Genomic DNA, 27,783 nt, shown 5'->3' on the forward strand with positions numbered 1-27,783 from the left:
AAAGATAATAATAAAAAAAAAAGTGTGGAGCCGCGTAAGATATTTGAGCCTTATAATGACGGTGCTATAGCCTGTTAATTCTAAATTAGCCTAAAATAGTCTAAATTAACATTCATTAATATGTTTTCCGAGGTGGCTACTGTGCAGGGCGCTATTTATGATTATTTGCTGGCAGTAAAAGCAAACATGAACTATTAAATTCTTTATTTTATTCCAAGACTTTTGCTTTTTTGGATTTAGCATCCATAGCTAACCAGCCAGGGAGACTCAAGACGAGCCACTGCTGTCAAGGTTCGTCAAAATTTCGAGGAAAGGTGCCAGGCCGTCGAAGTATTATGCACATTTTAGTTCTTGACATGTTAAAGCACTTTTTTTATTCGGTTTCGGTAAGTTTCACATTTTTACAGTGGGAGAATGTAAGAATTACTTTAGGCCTAAAACAATGAAAAATGAAAATTGAAATGTTAAAAAAAAATGACCAGTAGTTGTCTGGTGAAAGCCACAGGGAGCCACTGGAGAGGGGCTAAAGAGCCACATGTTACTCCGTAGCCATAGGTTGCCTAACAGTGCTCTAAGGCTATGAACTAGGGTTGGGCTGGCGTAAACATTTTCAAACCAGTTTACTATTAAGCTAAACACCAGACCGGACCAGTACTCCAAATATTACCAGGTGTCACACTTAACTCAGCAGCTGCTCCAATGTGGAACATAATGACACCGGGTCTCAACAGCAAATGAACATCTATCTATGGTGTCTTGTAACACTGGAGCTCTCTGTCCACACTGAACCCCTTAAATATGCATTTCTGTTTCATGGAAACAAATATTAAAGTAAATATTAGCTGCGCACTCGAGATCAGACTGGAAACGTTCCCACTGAAAAGATGGGTGAGTAGCCTGCTTGCTATCTTCATACGTTTTTAACATTACTTTTTTAAACAGAAAACATGTTTTCTATTGTGATATTTACTGGAAATGAAGAAAATATGACCAACAGCAAGAAGAAGTAAGTTGTTATTAGCGGTGTGTTTTAGCTTACCAGAAACTTTAAGCTCCCTGGTAATCTCGTTCCCCAACTGACACCATTAGATAATTCCTTATTTTAACTTCGCAAATCAGCCGTTCCTGGTCCATTGTGGTGCTTCCCGACAGAAGGTCAGCTCAGAACAGCAGCGGTGTGTCACACTTTGCCAGTTGGGACACTATTTTGTCAGCTTCAAATCCAAAATATTGCCATATTGAAGCAGTTTTAGTTTTTTTAACTCTAAGCCTGCCATGTTTCATCTCGTCACACAAAGAAACACGTTAACTTTTTAGTAAACAAACCTAACGTGCCAGTGCTTGGCTTGTTTAACGTCATGATATTATGTCAGTGTTGTTGTCATATTGCTTACGACTAATGCAATACAAGCTGCGTTTAGTACCTACTTTTGAATTAGCTTGAACGTGTCATAATGACAAATGTTTGTTCAGCTGGTAAGCATAAAATCAAACCAGTTAAAGCTTGTGCACCAGACTGGACCAGCAAACCAGAAATCAACCCAGCTCTAATATGAACTTGCATACTGCCTGGGCAGTAAGGCTGCTCATGCTGTACATAAGAGTCAAAAGTCATTCCTACTTGTGCAGCTGGCATACTTTTAGTTGTAACTGTATGTAGTTATCAATGAGTGCAAATGCTTTCTGTGTATGACACTCTGTGCAGCTCCTTAGCGCGACACTACATCAAAAGAGACACTGTGATTTATATACCAATAAACAAAAGAGAAATGGGGGGTCACTACAGACCTGTGGCCCCCTTAATGTGTAGGACCAGAGGTGCTGTCCATCAGCCTGTCAACAGTCTGCCCTCATGCTGGCCCTCCACATCTCCCCGTTATGGCATTAGTCATTTGAACGACCCTCCCCCCGCCCCTGCCCTTCCCTCAGCCCCTCACCCACTGCCCCCGTGCTCTGTCTCCTCTGTCCCGTCCTTCTCTCGTCTGCTCATTCCCCTGCCTTCGATCATGTTTCCCTACTTTGGCCAGAGCAGAGAGCAGTGATCCCCCTTCTGTCCCATCTCCACCGCCACTCCTCCCCCCACACCACATTATAGCCCAGTGCACCCTGCGTGCCCCTGGCATCTGTGGAATTGTTTATGTTTCAGAGTTTTGATATAGCTAGGCTGCCTTTTTAATTACCCCCACCTCCAGCCCTCCTCCTCTCAAGCTCATTATCCCACCTGTTAGCCCCCTGATAGGACAAGACCAGCAAATTAGGATTTGGGGCAAGGGTTCGCTGAAATTTGTGCACACATTTGTGATTGCATATGTGGGGCTTCTAAGGGGCTTGTGGAGTCACAGTGGTTTTGGCAGGAGCGCAGCCCCCCAGTTCTTGCAGGTCAAATTTGCATGAACAGCATGTCTGCGCCTGTTGTCTGACAGATGAGTCACGCTCCCTCTTTAGACTTTAGACATGTGATTTTACCACACAAGTATGGTGAATAAACAGATTGATTCATTGACTTATTAATAGTTTATTACCATTAAACTGTTTGCTGAAAGGTTAGCGGCTGGGAGATTGTATGACATCGCAGCTCTCCCCTGTAACCTAAGATGACCAGCGCTGAGTGGGAGATTGCCCTATGTACAGTATTTCTACTAATTAAAACAAGGATATGTAATCTACACATGTGTCACTATGTCATATATCTGTGTGGTGACCTGTGTGAAACCCAAGCCTGTGGTGGGATTAAAATGCTTTGCCTCAGAAGATGGTTGGTGAGGTCCAGTAAGGACTGATTGCCAAGATAGGACAGGCCCACAGCCCCATGGTATGAGAACAGTGTCTCCTACCTCATTATCACAATATTACCGCATCTTCAAGCATGCACATATGCACACCCACCTCTACAGGCCCACTTGCACGTACTTAAAAATACAGACATACTGTACATGCACTCATACTTGCACTTACAGTATTAAAGATGCAGTCTCACTCATGACACAGACACAGATAAACCCTCTAACCCAGGGCTATAAAACTGGTTTAGAGCAGGGAAGGTTTCAGGGCCACACATGATACATTTTCCATTTTTACAATCCAAAAGATTCCATACAGGTGAAATGAAGAATTTGACACCTTAAATTTTCCTTACAGTACATTTTGCAATGCTGTGTGTTTTAAATTCTCCTCAATTTCAAGCAGAGTTCTTAATTGATGTTAACTTTACCTTATATTAAATAGCAAAGAAATAGCAAAGGCTTAATTGCATTTCAAGAAGAATTTGAGGGACCATTTTATAGCGCAAAAGTCACCTTTCTTATCCTACAACAGGCCATATCTGGAAATATTTTATATCTTTATCTAATAGAATGAAATACATTTCAAGGATTTTACAGGAGTATCAAAGGGGGGCTTATATTTGTCACTCAAAAACACATAAGACATTGTGATTCCTTTCGGTTAAAAGGTTAATAAGAAAAAAAACACTTTAAAGTTTGCTGTTTTACACTTGTTTGTAATTGTTGGACATACCGATCATAGCTGGAGAATCATGTTTATGACTAGAGATTTCAGACATGCATCATTCTTGGACTTAAGAAAATGGTTAATTAAGTAAAACATTATAAATGATTTCTTACAAGTCATTACATTTCTCTGTGAAGCTTATACCCAAGTGACACTGCCTACTTCTACCTGTGTGTTAGGGCTACCTCGCCAAACTGCTGTGGCTTGCACGTGTGGTGTTCACACAGAAAGTGGTGATGCTGCAGCACAGCTGCTTGACAACCCTCTCTTTCTATGTTGAGTTTGAATTTGGATTCTAACCTAAGAAACACTGAAGGGCTTTTAATTGGAACCCGAAACAAGAAGTGTTACATTAAAATAAATATTTGTAGATTTTTTTTAAATGTCTGTGAGATGTTCCATACATATAGACATTGAAACTGTAGTGATGTCAGCATGACTATTGATAGATCATTTTGATTACTTTTGCTGCAAACCATGCGCAAGACTCCAAATCTCCAGATGAGCCACAGCCGTGGAGAAGCTGTGTGGGTGCTCCAACCTGTTTACGTGGACGGCAAAATAAAAAACAAAAGGCTCTGGGATGCACATGTGATGCTCATGCAGGCCCTCATGTGGCCCAGACGTTTGCCACACTTTGTAGCTCTGGTCTGTCATACTGTAAAGACTGCACATGTATAACTGATGTAACTGTATAGTTGCTTTGTGGCATGCATCGAGTGCTACACATAGGCACTTTAAATAGTCATAAACAAGTAGCTTACCACAGCAGCAACTAGCACTATTACTAGAACTACTACTACTGATCATACAGTATAATTGTCCATGACCTGTCATGCCTGTCTGGTGCCACATGTCTGTGCTGAGATGTGGCAACCTAGCTTTGATGCCTTGTCCTTAAATACCTACTCCCACTGTGACATTACTGCTCATTTAGACACGCGCACGCAAACATGCATCTCTTTCAGTGCGAGAGTGATTCAGAAATCAGGGACTGCTGGGAAGCAAAGGCGAAGAGCACTATGGTTGTGACTTAAATCATAGAGCTGCCACTGCGTTTATTCTGACGCAGTTATTGTGGTAGCTTCACCATGGTGACACTAATTGTGCCAGTAAAACACTGGGTTGCCATGCAGAATGTAAAGTGGAAATAGCTTCTTATGATCAAACCCAGTGATCTCAGAGAGTGGCCTTGGCAAAGTATTTGTGGAAAGATATGGTATAATATCCCATCCCAGAGTCATAAATACATACTCAGTTTAGGCCACTGCAGGACAAAGGCCTTCTCTGCTTTGCAACTGCTGCTTTTTTATCCGTTTAATACCTTGTTTATTCCGAGCAGAGAGCATGTCAGATTAGCCCCACAGGGCCACAGACAAAGCAAGCCTGTTCATTTATTCCTATATAGTTAGCTTGACAATTATGTGTTTTGAATTTCAGAGTTTTCAGGACTTCCTTGGAAATTAAAGATAATTGCTCCATGCAAAACAGCCTCAATCCAGCCAGACTTCATTTCCCAAGAGACTTACCGATGGGAGTGTGTGACATGGTAATGATAGCCACCCACGACTCTGCGTCTGAATGGACTGTGGTTAAATCCAGATTCAGACACTGCGGTCAGCCAGAACAATCAAACCCAATTGACTATCATGCAATGGTACTTAGGACTTAAAAAGCTGCTGGTTTCATGTTTTTTTGTTATCACCCTGTTTCCCAGTACTGGAAAGTGCAGAGAAACCCACAACGACTGTACTTGATTTATCACAGAATGAGAAACCGGATACATTTGAGCGTGGGAGAGGACTTGATAGAGACCAGAAAATAACCAATGTTGAAAATGAATGAACCGCGGGATCCACTTTTTTGTTTGTTAGGGGAAGCGTGGAGAGGAAGAAAGGTGGACTCTTGTCCTAATTCTGTATATTCAGAGAAGTACATGTTTGAAGTAACAGCCACGGAGAGACAGCGAAGTGCTCCGGACCCAGGGGCCAAATGAATCCAGATGTCAGAGCATGTTCACAAGGTGGAGTCCACTTGTACAGTAGTTGTTTTTCCTTGTTCAAACGTTCAGTCGCTTCTTTTTATTCCATTTTTCCTGGCGCTCTCCCGCTCTTCCCTTTTTTTTCCCCCGTGTTCATGTTCTCTCTCAGTGTCACTCTCTTGGCAAATAAAAATACGATTTTATAACAAGTACGGAATGTCTTAAAGATTTAATGATGCTGTCAGAAACCGTTTAAAATATGTGCATCCATTCATGAAGCTCTTGAGACATACAACACGGATTTTTTTTAGATTCGTCTTCTTGAAAACTTGATTGTCTTGTTGTGTGGAGTTTTGTTTTGCCCCTACCACAGCTCACAGAGAGTAAGATTAAACCGTGGTATTTCTGAGCATGATAATTTTATAATAACATTATGTAATGCCGTGTAACCTAAGCCTGTGGGTACATCTTGCGGTGTAAATGTCTGACTGGCAGGCAAGCAGGCAGACCTCACACTGGTACCAACCCTGCAGCCCCTCAGGCTCATAGGAGACACTGAGGTGGAACTGCAACTGTAACTTCCTGCAAATCTAATGCTATTTTTGCTCATTCCTTTTCTGTTTCTGTTTGTCATGTTGTTGTCCCTCCTGGTCTGTCTCTAGCTGGTCATTTCGGGAGGTCTTTCTGACTGCTTTCAGCCTACAATCAGTCACCCTCCACTTTACAGTAATAATCCGTAACAGGCCGTTAACTTTTCATGTCTGCTTTATTTCTGTCACACGCAGTCACGCTGCTCAAAACTCATCTAATGGGCTACACTTCACATGTGCAGGAGCAGCTCTGATCATGACAATGGTAATTTCGAGTGCATTATTATGAGTTGTGCCTTTTGCTGGCCGGTGGGGAGTCCCTGTGTGTCACAGACAGCGGTCATATTAGTGCAGCTGTTGAGTAGGACATGACTGTTGTTATCCTTCTGTCTGTGAGCTGGGAGGGGCTGGACACACACAGGCACACACACAAACACACACATACTCATTTGGTAACAATCACTGTACTGAGATAGATCACTATGTGAAAGGTACTCTTATGAATGAATATGTACATGTAAACATCGAGCACTTTTAAAAACTGTAGTCCACAGTACATGATTAATAACATTTCGTTAGTGCACAGTATCATATGTACAATTGTCATATATTTTGGGCTTACGCTTCTTTTTCATTTTATTTTGTGTGTGTGTGTGTGTGTGTGTGTGTGTGTGTGTGTGTGCTGTGGTGGCGCGGGTGGTGGTGGGGGTAGGGGGGTGTTGGCACCCTCCTTCTCCTGTCTCAATTTCTGTACAGTTGCTACTGCTCCTTCATGTTCTGTCATGCTTTTAAGCTGACATCACACCCCAGAGGAGAGTGTCGTGTCCAGGACACGCATACACAAACACACGCCCACACATACATACATACATACATGTATATACGGTCCCACACAGTTGCATACAGAGGAGAATATATGGAGAGCTGCTGAGAAGGAAAGCAGGATGGAAGGTTTCAAGTGGACGGGCAGTGACGGGATGGTGGGACAAAAGGATGAGTTTGGCTCATAGACTGTATAAAAATAATGGACGTAGCCATTGGTTTGTGGACTCCCATTTTGAAGCCTTGAGTTCAGCATTTTGACTGCCGCCATCTTGGTGTTTTGGAGCCAGAAGTGACCATATTTGAATATGTCTCCCAGGCAGCCTGTCACTCAAATCAGCCACGCCCTTAATTATGCGTAACTCTAAGCCTTTATCAAATTTAAACGGGTGAATTGTATAAAAATTCACCCCCCTGTACAGTTGTCACGAAGAGTGAAATTAGCTTTAGAGAGCAAAACACTTTTTTGCATATTTATTTCTGCTGTTAATTTGGGCATTTTAATATCCATGGGGATTGATTTGCTTTTGTAGCCAGCCTCAAGTGGCCATTTGAAGAACTGCAGTTTTTGGCACTTCAGAGGTTGCCGCTTGGTTAGGCTGTACAATAGAAATGGTTTCCAAAATAATAATAAGCAAGACTGCCCACTTTTCTGTTGCTATGTGATTGTTTATGATCAAACTACTATTATGTAACTTTCTGGTAGACTCTTACGTAACTATAAACCATATCTGTAAGCAGTAAAATGGGGATGGGGATGTTGGAGAAAAAGGAAAGAAAATTTCATTTCATACATTTTATTTATGAGGACAACACACATTAATCAACATTTCTGTAAAGGTGCCAGTGTAAGCCAGCTGACTAATTTTCAACTGCAGTCCTGCGAGATGTTTTGAAATCAATAAAAGGATGAAATAAAGACAGCATGAAGACACAAAGACAGCATTAATACAGCAAACAGAAATTATCAAGATAGACGGAAGCCATGCAAAGCAAATGACCGTGGAAGAAAATCAAACTGTTTTTCTGAATTTCATGGGTTGTTTCCCAGCCCTTGCTTGACCCTCCTTTCTACTCTGTTCCGGTACCTTGCTTAGCAAGAAGTGGCACCTTATTGGCACTGATCAGCCTCTGCGCTGACATCATTGATTGCTTTACAGCTTCACTTGCTTACCAGGAAATGACACAAGAACTAGATGACTCAACTGTTGTGTGTGCGTGAGAGAGAGAGAGTGTGTGGTAGGTGGCATGTCAAACACCCTTGCAGAACCTGGAATATACAATATTTGCCACAGAAAATGCAAACTGATTGCGGTTGCTGCTCGTACCAGGATGCCGTTCAAATCTCTCTGTCTGTCTCTCTCAGTGTAGACATGCAGAGACTGTCTCCTTAAGACATACTTACTGGGGTGATGACTTCATACACAATGATATCCAACCGCATTATAGGGAAACTTTACACTGGTTTCTCGACCCAGCTTACTGACGCGCACAAGCCAAGCTTAGCTGGTTAGGAGCCAGGATTTGGATATGTGTTTGCATTTTGGATGCCTGACACATTTCATGGACAGCTTCTTGTCATCAGTGATTTTCAATATTCCCCTCATATTGAATGTCATCTGTCCTTGTCTTTCCGTCTGTCTCTTATCACTGTGTTTCTCTTTTGCTCTCCTTGCAGACATGTTCCAGTACCTTCTGTCCTTCTCTCAGGGCCACCTGAGTTCGCTATTGGAGGGAACCTACACATCCCTGTCCCGCCATGCCCTACCCCATGTCAACCAACTCTTCTCCTCACTCTCCCTCTACCTCCGTGGGGCCAACGTCTCCGTGGAGGCTTCAGTTCACCAATTTTTTAACAACCTCTTCCCACTTGTCTACACGCGGCTCATCAATCCAGGCATTGAAGGCAACATGATGATGGGCAATGAAATGGGTGACTGTCTCCGTATGATCAGGCAGGACGTCAACCCTTTTGGGCCTCATCCAACCGTCATGGCCCAGGAGCTTGCCGGGGCATTGGGAGCTGGGAGGCAACTGGGCCTGGCCCTAGAGGAGGGTCTGGAGGTGATGAACGCCACTGAACATGTCAGCATGAGCAAAGAGTGTGTGAAGAGCCTGGTGAAGATGGTGTACTGCTCCCACTGCAGAGGCCTGACGCTGATTAAGCCCTGTGTGGGTTACTGTCTGAATGTTATGCGAGGCTGCTTGGCCAGCGTATCGGAGCTAGATCAGCCTTGGAGGAGGTATACCAGCCTGTTGGAGCAACTAACCCACGCCATGGCTGGCCACCACAGTTTGGAACTAGCCCTGCTGGGGGTCAGAGGGCACGTTAATGAGGCCTTGCTCTATGCACAGCTCCATGGTTCACTCATCACTGCCACGGTGAGTACACACCAGATCATCAGCTTTAATAGCACATGCTAAAAGCTTCCAAACGTTTTTGTTTAACATCTTTGTTTTATACATATACCTTGGCAGTCTTTAATGTATTGATTGGAAAGGTTTTGCAGGCTGCTTGTGGGTTATGAGCTATTTTTTCCACCAATGCAACAAAGAACTCTGCACACAGCATTAATGTTTGTACAGTGTTGAAACTATTCAGAGAAAAATAATGTTTATACAAAGAAAAAAGCCCAGCCCCTTCCAGACAAATGCAGGCTGAGCCGAGCCTAGAGAAGGACTAATTTTCCAAAATGGCAAGGCAGCTAAATGTCACCATTGTTGTTTAGATTCTTACTGTCGGGGAATATTCCTCATTGACTATGATGGAAATGAAAAAAGATAGATAGAGATAAAATGGGGAGTGAGTGCACTTGCATGCTGTGAGCGCTACCATATGCCTTTTGTTATATATATGGTTTTAAGTTTGATGTTCACCACATGAAGACAGCTTCATGGACGACTGCCTAACATTTCTTAGAACTGAATACTGCAGTGAAATCTACACTTAAAATTGTACTTTTGTTTCACTATTGGATTTTTTTTTTTGTTTGTTTGTTTTACAGCAAGAGATAAGAATAATGAGAATAATTTTGACCTGTTATGCATGTCGGCACTGCGCACCAACCAGGTGTGGTAGGAGCTAATGTTAGCAAGTGGTGCCGCTCATTTGGTCAAACGCTGTCCCAAGCCAACAGCGTTGCTGTGAAAACACTGTACCCACTCTCAAGTAAGCGGCCCAGTTTTGAGTCTTAAACTGTCTTTAACATTGTCAACTACTTTTAGCTTTGGTAGTGCTGTTAGCAGTGTCAGCATTGTTAGTGGTGTTAACATAGTTAACAGTGATAAAGTGTTTTTTTTTTTGAGTCAAAATAAAGCTGCTTGTTTGCCTGGGCTACCCAGTGGAGAACAAAGAGTGGGTGGCCACCATGTTCCCCGTGGCAGGACAGCGTTACCAGTGATAATGGTCAATTAAGTGGTCTCGCTAGCTAGCTCCCACCCAACCCAGGTGGTGCGCAGTGCCAAACAGCCAAGGCTAACGTTAGCTAACCATAAGAGGCTGGAGGATAGGCAGTGGGCACTTTGTTTTTGGATGTTAATGTGGCTAGCCGGCTGTTTGTCAGCCTACAGAAAAATGATGTATAGAATAAAATAAAAGGCAAGACAATTACACCAAGACATTAAAATTTCACCACCTCTAAATGGATAGCACTTTAAAATGCAGCTCAGTGAGTCTATGGAGGGCTAAAAGAAAATGCCTCTAAGACTAGAAGGAAATTCCTCTCATATTTCATGTCATTTTGCATTTTTTGTCCTTAAAGAAATAACTACATAGTTATTGATTAATGGATATAACACTTTAGAAAGCAAAATTAACCGAAACTGGCATCCCTATTCAAAACGTACTGTGGCTGTAAAAGTAGAGCTCAAATCTCTGCATCATCTGAAACATATCCCTGTATACAGAGTAATATATAATACACATCAGATGTAATACACGCTGAGATTGTAGTTCTGTTTTCATGTCAGTCATTTGCTTTATTTTTGAGATCTAAAATCAACTTTTTCAGTAAATACAGCACACTGTGACCTTTATCTTTACATTTTTAAGCAATACCCTACTTGCTCTATATAAGGTGGGGTCATGCATGTGGGTGTAAGGTGACATGAGTCATACACAGCGGAGCAGAAGGTGATTAGCAGAGATTTATGTACATCATCAAGAGGAACATAAAGTTTAACTTGCGTTCAGTCCCCATTGCATCTTCCTCGCTCCTCTAAATTTCAGGCATGCTTGTTGACGCAGTGCATGTGTATTTCATGTTTCTAGAAAAATCTGTAAGAGCACTCATACATGTCTCTCCCCTGGGCACGAGCTGGAGTTCTGGATGACATACTTCCATTACCTTTACTGGCCCCTTTTACTGAGTAGGTGGCTAGACTCAACTCTCCCGAGCTATGGGAATAGGCTGTTATATTTGTTTATCCTCACAGCCTGTGTCTCTCTTAACATCATCCCTACCTCTCTCCATCTCATTAGTTTGATATTACGGGTTACAGATATGAGTTGTTTTAAATCATATCCTGTCAACACGTTGAGTTATTCGGTTGAACTGTGTTGAATATGGAAGCAGAGAGGGGAAGGACAATGCTTCAAATGTTGACGGGGTTATGTGGGGTGCAGTTGTTCCCTAATATCTTTAATGGGACCACTTGTGGACAAGTCGACACTGGAACTGTTCCCAGAGCCGGACTAAAACTGTAAAACAACACTAAAAAAGCCATAATGTCCAAGCTGTTAGTGGATTAAACTTCAGCATGGCTATTCTGCTTGACTTAAAGTACAGTGCATTCTTCCACTGAGCTATTGTCAATTATTCTCAAAGACTAGTGATTACTGTGGTGACTAAGGCTGTGCTCAGACTGCAGGCAAATCAAATTTGTTTCTCAAATCAGATCTTAGACTGTCTGCACTGTTGTTTGCAAGTGTTATAGATCTGATTTGTGTGTCGAGACATCACCAACCTATCTGCATGTGTTGCTGTGGTAATAATGTAGGCATCAGTAACTAACTATCTTCAAAGGAAGACTTTGTCAACATCTGTTTTATCTAAGGGTGGCACAGTGGTGCAGTGGATAGCCTCAAAGCAAGAGGGTTACTGGTTCGAACCCAGTGTGGAGGTTTTGAACCCAGGGTGGGGGAGCCCTTCTGTGCGGAGTTTGCATGTTCTCCTCGTGTGGGTTTTCTCAGGGTACTCCAGCTTCCTCCCACAATCCAAAGACATGCAGGTTAGGTTAATTGGTGACTCTAAAATTGACCGTAGTTGTGAATGTGAGTGTGAATAGTTGTCTGTCTCTATGTGTCAGCCCTGCAATGGTCCAGCTACCTGACCAAGGTGTTTCCCGCCTCCTCTGCCCAATGTCAGCTGGGATAGGCTCCAGCCTCCCAGCGACCCCCAACAGGATAAGCGGTTACGGAAAATGAATCTGTTGCAGCAAAATGTATCTAATGAAGCACAAAAGGAATTGACTTTATCACGCTAGTAGGTCACTAAAAGTTTGATTTGTGTTTGTGATATAAATGATTACATAATTTTAAAAAAATCAATATTTGGGCTCCATATATTGATACAAAATAGCCATGCAAAATATTGCGACAATATGCTATATTAATTTTCCCGCCGTTTTGATCTCCATGTGGTCCTCCATAGCACTTTTGTCATTCTGGATTTGACATCATCGTTGCGTATCATGTTGCAAGTGACACAAAAGACGCTTGCTAATCCTATTTGAGCGGCCAAAGCAGCCGGACTGAGACCGATCTATAGAAATTTGATTGGAACTGTGTTTCAAACCTCATCCAAATGTGGTTTGGATCTGATTTGCAAAAATGTCTTTTCATGTGTTTTGTTTTGTCAAGACTCTCAACAATCAAACTGGATACAATCTGGATACGCCAAAAACGGATTTTGGCTGTCAAAACAAGACCTTAGTGTGCTGGCCAGGTTTACTTAAAGCAGCATACAAATAACAATTTACTCAGAAGTTGTATTTCTGTTCTTTTGGCAGCGACCATCTGCCTCCCCCTACTTAAACTCCTGGCAAGCAAACAAGCAGACCCCCAAAAACGTCAGTGTGAATTTCAAGTTGTAATCCCTACATTACTCATTACTGACAAAAGCAATCACAGCACTGCTCTGTGCTGTAGTTCTAGTCTGTCGAACACCGTACATTACTGCCAGACATCTCAATACTTCCTGCAAGTAAAGTATCATGGTGTACCAGAGTGAACTGAAACAAAAAAAAATGTATAGCAAGTCGGAAAATGGTTGGCAGTCACACAAAGTTTAAGTAATTTGTAGTTAATGGTCTTAAACATGCAAAAGCACTGGTGTGGTCTTTTTAAAGTTGTTAAGGAGCATCACAGAGCCTGAATGATGCTACATTAAACACTCAGGTTCAACACACACATCCAAATACATAGACACTTACTGTATAGATACATGCATGCGCAGACAGAGGAGGGTTGGTTGCCAGGCTTAAAGACTGACCTAATACAACTATGCAGAGAGAGAACCCAGCTTGTATTTCGTGTGTGTATGTATGCATGTGTGTGTGCGTGTATGCCTGCTTGGTATTCATGGGGTGGCAGGCCAGCCTGGAGCAGGGAGCCCAGCACGGGGACAAGTGGGACAGAATTGAAAGGGTTCCAGCTAGGCCATACAAACTAGACCCAGCCAGCTGGAAAAAAAGGACCAAGAGAATTGTTGCTGGAAAAGGAGGTGGCCCCCAGTCGGACAGCGGTGGCTCCCATTTTCTGTGCTCTCATTGCTTCACGCAGGCTAGAGGGCAAACACGAACACCGAAGTTTACTCATTCACTTACGCGCTCAGACACACACAGAATAACACACGGTTCTATTGCCATGTATTACCTAGAACCCGTGGCCTTTTTAAATCACAGTGTGTTTTTATAAAGCCACAGTGGCCTATCAAGGAAAACTGTTAAGTCTCTAGTGCACAACTACTGTGTCAGCGTAGCCACTTTCACCCTTACACCCTCATATACCCTCCTCCCAGATGAACACTCAATTTCAGACACCTATTTTTTTTTATATATTACCCGTACTGTCTTACTGCAAAGCAAATAAAGCTTAAATACCTTTCTTAAACTACTGTTGATTTTTATGCTGTATGTGTGAAGTCAAGAACAAAGAAGTAACTCTTGTTTTTTGCCAAGTAAGAATATTATATAGAGATGTTATTAAAGGAATTATTGTGACTGTGTGGTTTTACACTGGGATGTTATCCCAAACCATTTTGTGGTTGCTCTCTCTCTCACTTAGAGAGCTGCAGACTACACAGAGTCTGCACTATATGTTGCAGTACGTCACAGGGTAGGACCTGGGTCAAAACACACATACTGTACACACACGCACACCAATCACCACACCGTGTGCAGGTATCAGGTTTTTAGAAGTCCTGTAAGGAGCCGTAGATGTGCAGCCCACCCTGTGACAATACTAGCAGCACGCGTTAGTCTGAAAGGCAGCTATTGATGGTTATGTGGGGCAGCAGGAGGATGGATTCTGTTTTAACACATTCCTGCTCTTATTGAGACGGAGCGTGAACGTGGGTCGGAGGGAAGTGGTTATGGTTATGGATATTGGGGGAGCCTAGGGCTGGATTATGTCGAGTAGACACAATTAAGAGAAAATTGGAAAATATCCAGTAAACGTGGCTACTCTTATTGGGCCCCAGTGCAAATGGTAGCTCCAATGTTTAGTGAGGTTTTCTTCCTCTGAATGCTGCCCTGTTGAATTCATATTATAGTTTTACCCTCTAGAGTGAACCGTGCTGGAGAGGCCACAGACTGCTGTTTATTGACATGGCCATAAAAATGATATGGCTCACATGACCTAGAGGGGAACTTTATATCCTCTATTTGCTAAAGATGAGTAGAGTTTAAATCTTAAAACACAGAAGCATGTTTTCAGTCATCCATTCACTCACTCAGTTATTCACTGAGAGCTTTATATCTGCTTATGAGAAAACAGCACCATTGGTCCAGATTAGAGCCGTTTATATGCAGGTCTACCTTATCCGCTTGTTGGTTTTACCCCAGCTTCTTATTACAGTCTTATGGAGGAATGATAATAGCAGCCTGGGCCTTTAGATAATGGAAACAAGGGCCAGTGGGATGACTGGAAGGGTTCCATCCACCACGGCGGCACCTCAACAGACAGCAGTGGCTGACATTGCAAGCGCTTTTTCTTTTACTCTATCCCACAATAAAATGAAGGAATATCATTGGTGTGAAAACAAACTTTGTTGTTATCACAGTTTCTTATTTTACATTCCCTATCCCGTTGTCTGCAACCATGTATTTCCATGGTTTTAGCATAGAAATGGGCAATATGATACGCAATGTGTACCACCAGATATTTCTGCCATACTGTTAATATTGTGGTATGTATTAGGCCATTGTGGGCAGTGTAGAAAATAAACAGTTTCCAAAAATATTTTCCAGAAATGCTTATAAATTTATATACAAGACAAGGAAATTGAAGATGTTGCTGGATAAATGTAGTTATTATTATATGCTAAAAATAAATGGTAACAGTGATACTTAAAGCTATATAAGGATTGCCAGTAGGGAAGAGCGAGCACCATTATCTGTATCTGTGTCTGTATCTGTTTAACCAACTAAATTATCTGTATTTGTGTCTGTACTGGAAACAGGCGGAGTTCAACTACTTTTGGGTAGGTGTCATTTTTTTGTGAAAAGCTAGAGTCCATTGCATACGCTGCCTAATGAATTAAAGCTCCTTAAAGGCATACTTTGAATATTTTTAACTAGCATTGTATCATAGCAATGTTTGAAGTATGTGTAAATGAACTGTGGTGAACTTCCTGCCATCTTGCCAGCGCCCAGATCTCCCTGCTCATCTTGCTTTTTTACCTCCGCCAAGGAGGTTATGTTTTCGCCGGCGTTGGTCTGTTTGTCTGTTTGTTTGTCTGCAAAATAATTCAAAAAGTTCTGAACAGATTTTGATGAAGTTTTCAGGAAAGGTTGATAATGGCACAAGGAACAGGTGATAAAATTTTGGTGGTGATCGGCTGAAGCGAAGTGGATAAAATAATAAAATGGCGGGAAATCCGAGCTGCTTGGCGGAGGTCTGCGCTCTCCGAGTGCTCTAGTTTATTATTTTTGTTTGCCCACCACCACCGACACAAAGAGTAGAGCTGAGTAAATATAAACCAAGATTCTCTGACTGTACTGCCTATTTTTTTGCCAAAAATGTTTTTATAAACATATTTTAGTGCACTGTTTGGCTGTAATATGAGAATTTGTGAACAGGAAGTGGATGCCATACTGTTTCCTGTATTGTAAAAATGACGGCTGAAAAAGATTAGATCAAACTAAGCAGTGCTGATCAAATATGAAACCAAAGTTACTGCTTTGCCTGTTTCTTGCTTAGGTTTTTTCAGCAACATATTTTAGCTTACTGTTCGCTATAATTAAAGATCGTTTGTTACAAGCTGGCTGCCATATTGTTTTATGTGGAAACATGGCCAAACTCGCTTTGTGTCACCCACCAGCAGGAGCATGTATTGGTCTGGTGCGGTGCAATGCATGCTGGTAGTTGTAGGTTTTCTACCTCTTGAGCAAAAGCCACAGTCATGTTTCTGTTTTCTCTGGTCATATAGCACCACTTTCAAAGGTATGCAACTTTCTACTGCAAAGACAGCCTAGTACATGCCCAGCATGTACATTATGTATATATATACTCTACATTTTACTAATGTAATATAATGGAAAACTTTTTGAAACACTCTGACATCAGCTGCTGAGGTAACGTTATATAAAAGGATTAGTGTCACCAGCTCTGGCCTTTATGTTTGCTCTCTGTGTCTAATATTTGAGACTGCTAGCAGAATCATAGCTGACGCAAAATGCACTGGTGGCCAATCTATACGCTAAACCCATCTTTCTAAGTTGTGTGCGCCTTTGGCACTGGGTCTAACCCTCAAGCTGACTGACTGACTTACTCAGCAGTCCATTAGCTAATGATGGTGGGTGCAGCCTCTCCTGCCTCAGCCACCCTCACGCATCTTTTCCCGCTCTAATCTTTCGTCCTTTAGTGTTTGCCTTGCAGCTGGTGCTTTGCTGCAGTCCTCAACACCACAAAAAAAAATTCCTGTATTTCTTCTCCTCTGTATGAAAAATGCAGCGTTAGCCGTGAGCAATCGCCATGTGATTGATTGCTGGGCCATTAAATTTGGATCTGAACATAAAGCAATGGTCCACAGTATATTATTTTTTCTCTGTGACCCATGACTTGGATTGGCGGGATTATATAATTATAGAGATCATGTAATTTCTCAGATATGAGTTGGTTATACGTTGATGACATGTTCACAGAAGGGAGACTAAATGATGTGGGGTTTTCCTTCAGAGCTTGAGTTCTGTTTCTCAGATGGACTGTTTCACACAGAATAAGAAATGACAGGATAGAGAGGCATGACGAGAAATAGAAAGAGGGTTGACAGGAGCACAAATGCATTGATGTTGTTGTCCTTGAGACTAATAAATATCAATAACAAAGCTCGTATCCATAAGTCTTCACTCCACTGGTCACGGTCTGTCACTGGATGAAAGTCTGAATTTGATTTAGGCAATACATTTAAATTGTGAGAGAAAAACACCACGACATGACAGAGTTTCTGCCTCTACCTTGTCCATTATCGAGTAAATCAGAACGCCTCATCATGTAATAATGCTTCTGTGTAGTGTAAGCTGTCACACAACAACTTTTGCAGAAAAAAAACCTTATCTGGGATTACTAATCAGGTCCTTTTTCATCATTTGGTTCTCATAATAATGCTTCTAGATTAAACGTTATGAGCTACTGTAGGCTACGGTGTCTAACAACGGGCAAACATGCTACAACAGCCCAAACATTTCCATTAGGAGCATTGTGCTGCAGCTTCAGAAAATATCCCAATTCAAAAACACACCAACCCCAAAACAAATGCACAACACAAAAATGCTCCATATCCAGTCAACACAATGGAAGTTCTCCAGAACTCTAGGGTGGAACTAAGTGGAACAGCATAATTTTTTACTTGAGAGAGAGAGACCAGATGAGTGGTGTGTTCGTTTTTGAAGTGAAAAGAAAAGTGGAGTGAAGAGGCTACAAAGAAGGCACATATTCCGTTTTACATTTTGCTTTACTTAGTCTTTTGCAATACTATAAAAGAGCAACAGACTTATGTAAAAGACTAAGGTCATATCTAACAATCACACTGTCCTGTCTGTTCTCTTTCCACATTTCTTGCTGTTGCTGTATTTGTTTTGGCTTTTTGCAACAAGTTTTTTAATTTGCCACACATTTTTATTGTTGTATTTGTTTTGGCTTTCTATGTGTCTTTGATTGGCATCGTTTTTGAACCTGCAACATGTTTCTCCTTATGAAAAATGCTCTGGGCCATTGTAGGGCATTGGTGGACACCATAGTAGACATCTCAGCAAAGTATGCCACCTTTGGGCCACTTGTTCACACTGTGTTGTCTCAGTTCATTGCATCAGCACCCCTGGCTGCATGCCTTTTTACCCTCTTATAAGCCCGCCTTCCTACCCCTCTATGTTTCTCCTCCTGTCTGTCTGTCACACTTTAAATAGCCTCTACCATCCCTGTGCGTCTTCATATTCCCAACATCCTCACCTGATGCCCGGGTGCCCACCGGCCCTGTGTTTTAGCACCTTTAAACTTTAGCTAGCTGGCATGATAATATCATGCAGCTGCAGCTGCTGCTGTGAAGTTAACACAAATGCCTACTGCATCTGTGTTATGATTTTAGTGGTAATTGCTGGTTCACTTGGAGGCTTCAAATGGACACGTGGACTCTCAAAGTTTCTACCCGCCAGCTTATTTTCTCTGCTTGTGTGCGTGTGCTCCACCATATCGCAGACACAGACAAGATGAACTCACTTGACCTTTCTCTGTCTCCTTCGCCTCCGTCTCTGTGGTATAACACCACTTGAATCCTCCGAGACATGTTGCCACATTTGGTGTCTGTAATTCTCGTAAATTTGTTTACAAAGATGGACAAATGTTGTCAACAGACTCCAAAGTAACACCCATTATTTATAAGGAAAAACCGAGGGCCTCTCATTTTTAGATCATCTGTGAGTGATTTCATCAGGGTAAACAAGCCTCAGTGCGGAGAGAGAAACTCAATGTTCTCTTTACTGATTGGAATCTCAAGGACTTTTCCCTGTGATATACGAGGGACTGAGTCTCTCTTTAATTAGCCCTGACATCATTCGGATAAGAGAGGAAGAAAAAGACGAGGAGGGGGACTGATTGACAGAGACTGCAGAGTGAAGACTAAAGAGAGAGATGGAGACAAAGTGATTTAGAAAGAATGAAGAGAGACCTTAAAAAGATGGCAATGAAAAATTGGTGGGAGGCGAAAAGAAGGCAAGGGGAGAAGAGTAATGCTGTAAATCATCTATACACTCTCGCTCAAGGCTTTCTGGGAGAGGCCAAGTGGAAGGCTGTCACTATTAGCTTACGGGTGGCTCAGGGGGTGTTACAAATGCTGCATGTTTCTGCAGTGAAATAGCTGAACACTGTTTAAGCTTTTGATTTAAAGCTACAATACATTTTTATCTCCAGAATACAGAATGTTTAGAGCAGATCCAAATCCATAAAATGATGTTTGCTATCTATTGTGTTCAGTAATGAATTAATTGATAGGGAATTAGTTTTTACAGTTCATATGACACTCACATCTGTCTTTGATGCAGTTTTTCTTTAATTAACGCCTGCTCTTTTACTCACCAGCTTTAATCTTCCCGTACCAAAAGAACTGGAGTGTTACCTCACACACATGTGAAAAGAATGAAGGATGGCATTAGTTCAGTTGTTCAGTTTAACATTATCAGATGGCAATTACTACTTGTATCAAGTCAATGGGTCTTTTAATCACAGAAGCTCACTCATTTTCAGTCATTGACTACTGGCCTATTTTTAAGCAGCAACATTCTGCCATTACTGAATATACAGATTTCCAATAATTTAAAAAGATATTTGTGATGACATCTGTTACTTTGTGCATCATGTATTGTATAATCGTAGTGCCAGACATAAGAATTGTTCTTCATCGGTCAGGATTGTTTTAGTTGCAGAGTGTTGGAGATATCAGCTGACGAGATGTCTGCTTTATCTCGAATATAATGGAACTAGATGGCACTCGGCTTAAGCACCAGAAAAACATATATTTGAAAAACTTGAAAAAACAGCAATGTCTCTTTCCAGAAATCATGACCCGGTTATGTAAGATAATCCACAGACCTAGGTGTGAGCAGTTTCATGCAGGAACTATTTTCTTGATACCAAACTACACCTGCCAACCGTGCACCACGTAGAAGGAAGCGTGCGTTTACTGCTAGCTCACTTAGCACCACTGAGCTAGCTAACATTACAGCTCAGCCGAGGAGGATACCATTAATGTTTATATCTTGCATGAAATGCACACTTCCTCCTGTGTGGAGATATGGTTTGGGGGGTTTAGTTTGGTAGAAAAAAAACAGGGTAACACTTTACTTGAAGGTATCTACCTAAGGGTGACATGACACACTGAAACTTGTCATAAACATTATGTACATGTCATAAACGTTTATGACTGCTTAAGTGTCATTCTGTCTTTGTAATGACAATACATTAAATTTGTTTGGGATGTTATTATGACAACTTGACATTAACCAGGATGACATTACCAGAAGATGTCTTTGTCATAACAGTAATAATCATTATCATAATCATAATCAACTTGTCATAAACACAAAAAGAGGTGCATTTCTTATTAATGTCAAATGTCATGACAAAGACATCTTCTGGTAATGTCATCCTGGTTAATGTCAACTTGTCATGACAAAGACATCTTCTGGTAGTGTCATCCTGGTTAATGTCAAGTGTCATTATAAGGACATCCCAAACAAATTTAATGTCAACTTGTCATGACAAAGACATCTTCTGGTAATGTCACTTTAATTAATGTCAAGTTGTCATAATCAAGACAACCCAAACAGTGTCAACTTGTCATTACAAAAACTGAATGACACTTGACGACAGCAGTCATGAACGTTTATGACATGTACATAATGTGTATGACAAGTTCATGACCGTGTCATGTCATAGTTATGACAGTGTCATGTCACTCTTATGTAGATACCTTCAAGTAAAGTGTTACCGAAAATAGTTCCTACATGAAACTGCTCACAACAAAATGTATGGATTATCTTGAGTAACTGGGCCATGATTTCCCCAAAGACACATTGCTGTCGTGTTGACTCTTTCAAATTTATTATTTTGGCGCCCTGAGCACCACAGAAGGCAGACATCTCTTTGGCCAAAATCTCCAACACTCAGAAACTCACACCAAAACAATCTAGACTGATAAACAGCACTACAGGTAAGAGGAAAACTACTTTGATTTCGGGAAGAACTGTCCCTTTAAGTTAGAAATAGTTCCAGCAAAAGGGTGCCCCTTTTATTTTAAAGTATTAGAAATATATTTACTTAATCATAAGTGAGTTAGTGTTGAGCAGTTCCATTAAAAATGTAAAATCAGGCTAGAGGAGAAATACTTTACTCTCTATGTAAGATCAAAAAGAGCTATGACTTATCTCCCCGGGGGAGAGAAGTGCTGGGACTGATGGAGGCTTTCACTGGATGAAACATTGTCCGTTGACTTGAATGAGTGCATGAACAAAAACACCTTTTTGGTAGGCCTGGTCATCCATCTCTTTTTATATTATCCTTGAGTTGCACAAATGCATATGCTGCTTTCTGTCTGTCACTCAAGGCAAGGTAGTTCACTATGATGAACAGGTCTAATCACAGAGAACAATCTCTACTCATACATTAAAGATGACATTCATCACAAATATCAACCTTAGTTGTGGCTCTATATAAAAAAAAACAAAAAACACATCTTTTAATTTATGTATAATAATTTATGTAAATGACTGGCTCTACACACAGCAGTCTTAATCATTCACACTGTAACCCTCTCATTTTAGATAATCAGCATGTGCTCCACTCACAGCCACTTTAGATCATCTTTGGAAAGTCAGGCATGTTACATTTTCAGAGTAGACTTAACATTTATCTTGCTGTCTATTCTATAGATGAAAAATTTAAGTCTACCGTCCTAGTCCTGGTTTGACCGCTGTTTGAGGCTGTGGCGGTCTGATTCAACTCAGCACCTTAAAGCCTACATCTGTCTCTTTGTGTGGTTAAACACAGTCAAACAGTGTTGCTGAGGGAGGAGAGAGACTTCCTTATTCCCCTAACCCACCCAGATTTTCCCAGATGGTCTCGGGTTTGAACTGGCAACCTTCCAGGCTCAAGCCTGCTGCCTTAACCTCAAGGCCTCCACCACAACACTGCTAGTCCTGCGAAATTCAAGTAGTCACCTTAATGCGTAAATAAAGGGGGAAAGTGTTTTTATCTGGCTGGATCTATGCTACACATATATATATATATATATGGTTGTTCTTGGATGACAGTTTATTGTGATAACAAACTGTTACTCATAGTATCCAGTGTTGATCCAAGTCAGGTCAGGTAATTGTGGCCTTTTTTTTTTGTTGTTATTTGGATGGCACAAAAGCATATATATATGAAAGACTGCACGTGTAACAGTACGTCTAAGGTTGTTGATGATATCTCTTAATTTAACATGAAGAAAAGTGCACTCTGTATATTACAGTAGTCATTGAATTAAAAGGTAAAACAAAAAGTGTGGACTGAAGCGTAAACTTCTCATACTACCCTTTTTACTTACTGTAGCATATTCTCATGAGTATCCCATTCACTTCTAGGTTTGGGTTGTATTAAAAGGAAGAGAGAAGAACTATAGCTGTGTCTCAATTCAGGGGCTGCAGCCTTCGAAGGTTGCATTTGAAGACCGATTGCGTCACATCGGCGTGACCAAGGCTGTCCAATTTTGAAGGCTCCTTCAAATGTGGCCAAAAACTGCAGCCTTCTTTCCCTGAATTCGGAGGATGCAGCCTATCCCAAGATGCATTGTGCACCGGTGACGATTATATATTAAGTTAAGATGACTAACAGCTTAAACAATCTTAATTTAATAAGTTCACCTGAAATCGGTCCTCCATTAGCCTGAAATATATCAAACGGCAGTGTCTCTGGCGGTGAATCATCTCCTCAGGTATTAGATATATATAATGACAATCTCTGGGTCCATTAGTTAAGGCTAACTAACTTACGAGCTCACTCCTTCTTTCGTCAAGCACAGCTGGTTGCTAGGTAACAGGAATGCCAACAGGTACTAAACCAGGAAATCCTCCACAGACTGGCCCGTCCCATTTCAGAGACCGTTTTGCTGATGCGGTATTCAAAGGATGTGGCCAACATCGACTTCTTCAAACGCTGCTGCCCCTAATTGAGACACAGCTAATATCAGAATCCCAAAAAATGCCATACACAGTGTTAATCAATCTCCAGTTTTTAATTTAACTGCTTTATTTTTACTTTTTTATTTGCAGTTTTAATTCCTTGTAACAACTATTCCCCTTTTACATATATTCTTTGTGTTTGTTCTTAACCCTGTTTTTTGAAACATAGCTATTCGCCTGAGCTCATACTGCCTCTCTCCAATTTCAAACAGCCTCTGAATACACTGAGGAAGCAGACTATGTTTTGCTTTGGACATTATTAGTGCAGTTTTAAAATCAGCTCTGTAAAAATTGAAATGGAAACCCCTTTAATGTACAAGTCGCAGGCCCTCCCTCTCTGTGTTATTATGTGTTGCAATTAGGAATGGAAATGGTTACTTGTTTAAACATAATTATCGTGACACTCGACGGCAAAAACTCCAATCATTTAAAATAAAATTGATGCCTTGGGTTTTCTTTGGAGAAACATCATAAACAGCCATGTTGCCAAAGTAACAAGGATCTTCCTATGCGGTGGAATAGAGAGCCCACCAGTATGTGAACCAGTGGCCGCTGCTCATGTCGCTACTTGGCTACTGATTGCATTTTTTCTTGTGCTTTTTTTCCCCTGCTTTAGTTACTAACCGCAGTGAAGTAAATGCCAAATAAAGCTAATTGCCTTTGCTCTCACTCTCTTTTTTGTTCTCTTGTTTGCTTGCTTTTTTCAGTCTGGTCATTGGTTGCTGTACATAACTCGCATGGAAGCATTCACATTGAATAAAATTCCTATTCCAAAAGTGGTCCAGCTTGGTACTGAACAGGAGCGTCTGTTTTGTTTCTTCTCTGACTCTGTCAATACATCATGTATCTAAACCCAAATAGAAGGAGGGCACTGTTGACAGTTGTGATGTCTATGTTTGAGAGCAGTATGTTTTACTGTCACTTACAGGAATGTCATTTTATTTCCTAATTCTTACTGGTTAGTGAATTTTTTATGGTTATTCGGGAAAAGAATTGGTCCAAAGTCTTGACATGACAGTGTCTGTGGTTTTGATAATGGATGCAAGACTCCTGGGATTCATTTCAGAAAGTACAGTTAATGGCACAGAACCAGTGGTTTATCGTTTTCTGGGCCACATGGGCCACAGAGTGCTGCAGGAATGACGTTTATTTGTAGTCCAGCACGAAAGTTATCATTGTCCTGGTTCCCTCGACAAAATGCCAACAGGATTTTTCCACTGGACTTTAAACAAAAGTTTATGTTACGTATACATTTTATTCAGACAGACAATCTTCACAAAAGAACAATGCTTTTATGATTTTTAAAGCCTAAATGCAATCGCCAGAAGTAAAGAGCAAATTTTAGACTATGAACGAACGACACCATGATCGCGTGACTTCATCATCACCAACACAACAAGTCTGTAAAGCCCTGTTCGATGTGATGTCTTAGGGCACAAGTATACTGGCTGCGTGGCTAAACGTATGCGTACATAGTGTGCTGCGCGTGTGTGTATACTTGCTGCAGCACGGTCATTCGTCGACGCAGCCAAAACGGCTGATACTGGTGGTCTCCGCTAGGGGCAGACCACAGCACTCAGACACAGAGGTCACAAAAAGCGAAGAAGGCGGTGACATTGTATTTCCAGATGTAGTAGGCTATTAGCACATGCATGCTTGTCGCTATGCATGGGCGAGGAGGTATCATACGGATGCCTGTAATTGTGGACAAGGTCCGACAGCCTTTCTTCACAACTATTGTCCACCATTGTGATGACCTCCAACCTCACGTTCACGGTCTCTAGAGGTCTACTTCGCACGAGCACCACTAGTGTTCATGTCAATATTGCATCTCGCATGTTACCTCGCGTCAAAGTGAGCAGCTTACGCGCCAAACGATGGCAAAATACACATGGCAGCCATGATGCGTATGCACACACGTTGTCTGCAGCAAGTATACTTCTCTTCTTACATAGCCACTTGTTTGCAACCATCTTTTTTAGGACATGAAAAGGCTTCAAAATTCACAGTGGGGTATTTACTGACGAATTTCATGTCCTATGAATTTCAAAAACCCAATGACTTTGAGATGAGGGAACCAGAGGTGCTAAAATGCCAACTTATGTCTGGGCTTTAGGACTCAGAGCTCTACTCGGCCCTATGATATGTAGTGAATACAGTCCCTAAAGCTTGGTTGTAAAGTGTTTGAGCTAAGACCAGGAACTGGTAATATAACCCAATGTGACTGTTCTGATGTGTGTACCTTTGCGGCAGATGGTAAGAATTTCTGAGCTCTGTTACAAAGAGTATGTAGCCATTGTTAGCTTTGGCAGAGCTGACAACTAAACTTCAGTTCCTACTGTGGAACAGTGGGTAGAATTAGGCAACCAGATTGTATGTGTATATGCACAAACTTTGGAAAAGTTGAAGAGGGGTCCCTCACTGGCCAAACAAGCCCTCTTCATCCCACAGTGCAGTGTGCTTGGGGTGAGAGGGGGCTGAGAAAGTTCCCTTAGCTTTACTGGGTAATCCCTTGATAAATAAACTGGGAAGACAAGACCACCGCTGCTATCTGTAAACCAATACTCCCCTGGAGGAGGGATGGCCCTGGGCTTGGCTAGCTCAGAGCAGATTCTCTTGCTGCACTCTTCTTTCACCCTCTCGCCTCAGGATGATGTGTGCATAAGGCACAGATACACACACATACACATGCCAATGTTGAGCTAAACATACTGAAAGAGATTCTGGTACACACGCTTTGAGGTAAAAATAAATTATTTAGTTTCAGTGGTATAATGTCTTTTCTGTGATATGCAAAATATGTAGTTGTAAAAACACAGATCCATCCTGCTTCCAGCAGTAGAAATCAAATTTCATTGGCTAGCTCAAATACACATAGAATACATGCCTTGTATTTCCCTAACGCCCCCCACGTGGACTACATGCATCTCACCAATCTGCCCCCTCCATCCGACTCTTGTCTTCGGGCAATCATATGAGGAATGCTCCACAAAATAGCTGAAATTGTGAAGGTATAACAAGGACAAACAGGTGTTCCCACACACATGCACATACAAACCCAAGTACTCATGCTGTGCCCACATAGGATCTTCATTCTCACGCCATCATCAGGTCAGGAGATAATTGATTTATGGCTGTGTTCTAGCCCGTGGTATTATTCAACCTGTCGTCTGATTGGCCTTCAGGATTATGTGGCTATAAGATCCAACCTATAAGAGCATGTCTCATTTCTCAAGAGGGTCCATGACAAGAATGTTTATTTTCCCTGAGATGACTTTGTGTTCTGTTTACACTGTTGTGTGCTTAGTTAGGCATAAGAATGATTGGTGTCAGGGTTTTTGTTTTGAAGTGCCGGCCTTTCTCCAGTCTTTTCTGGACTCTCTTAAAAGTAGCGCATTTTTGAACCCCCTGCTCTGTGGTTTGGTTTTAAAAATAATGGGGTAATACAAACAGAACTTAGCATGACCTCCGCTTGATGTTCATATTTTACACGGATGTTTACATTTTTGTCTCGGAGAATAGCAGAGTGTCACACAAAAGCAGGTGAGAAATGGCACTGGATTTAAAACTTTAGTCTGCCTCTTTGAAAAGTTCACAATGACAGGATTAGATCCTGTCTTAATCCTCCGTTTATCACCACTGCAGAGAAATGATAACCTGAAGGTCAAACCTTTTTTGGTTGTTTTTCATGCACTGAATTAAAGTAATCTCCTTGAAGTGTGTTTAAAACATAAGGTTAAACTTTTAGGAGGCTGACAAATATTTACAGCCCAGTTTTTATCTCCTGCTCTTTTGAACTATTTGGATCATATTATAACAATGTGCTGCCTAGTTTGACAGTTTGACCGCGGTTCACAAGCAGTGATTGGCATGACTGACAGCTGAGACTCTTCAGCTCTTATTGGTTGTTTACTTTACATGTAGTAATGCCATTAGCAGAGCTACAAGGCAATAGAGTGGGCAGAAGAATATGTTTTTCTTTCACAGATAATCTGTCTCATTTAGTGCTGTGTGAATACAGTGACAGTTGCAGCAAATATGAGAAAAAATATATTTTATAAAAGTAGTAGCAACTTGAGCTTTAACAAAAAACAGTAACAATTCCTACAGATTAGTCTTGGTTCTGCACACCTGCCCCTCGCACAGCCAGCTTCACCACTTTCATTCAACCACACACTCTCTCTTCCACATGCACAGTGCTGTAGACCTCCCAAACACTTCAGTCTGGACATGATGTCATGGGGCTGTATGTTGTCTGAAATATGTGCTTTGAATCTCTGGAATTTATTTTATAGACATCTATTTTTTGCTAAATAAGGAAGAAGCATATGGTTTGCCTTAGCCACATCTGCCACACTGGCTAAGTACTTTAAGTATTTATACATTTAGCTTATAAACAGGTTCAAGCATGTTTGCTTGATAGAATGAATCTGCCTTGACATTTAT

General features: G+C 41.4%; 1 protein-coding gene across 2 annotated transcripts in view; it reads left to right on the top strand.

The window, feature by feature from the left end:
* The window catches only part of gpc5c (glypican 5c), a 141,029-nt gene that overhangs the window by 27,357 nt on the left and 85,889 nt on the right, over positions 1–27,783 (top strand). For both annotated transcript variants that reach the window (XM_050032558.1, XM_050032559.1), the window contains exon 3: positions 8,582–9,285. In XM_050032558.1, the coding sequence (XP_049888515.1) occupies positions 8,582–9,285 (704 nt within the window). The remainder of the gene's footprint in view (positions 1–8,581; positions 9,286–27,783) is intronic.

Source organism: Epinephelus moara, chromosome 21 (assembly GCF_006386435.1).
Source record: "Epinephelus moara isolate mb chromosome 21, YSFRI_EMoa_1.0, whole genome shotgun sequence".
In the NCBI taxonomy this organism is placed as follows: Eukaryota; Metazoa; Chordata; class Actinopteri; order Perciformes; family Serranidae; genus Epinephelus; species Epinephelus moara.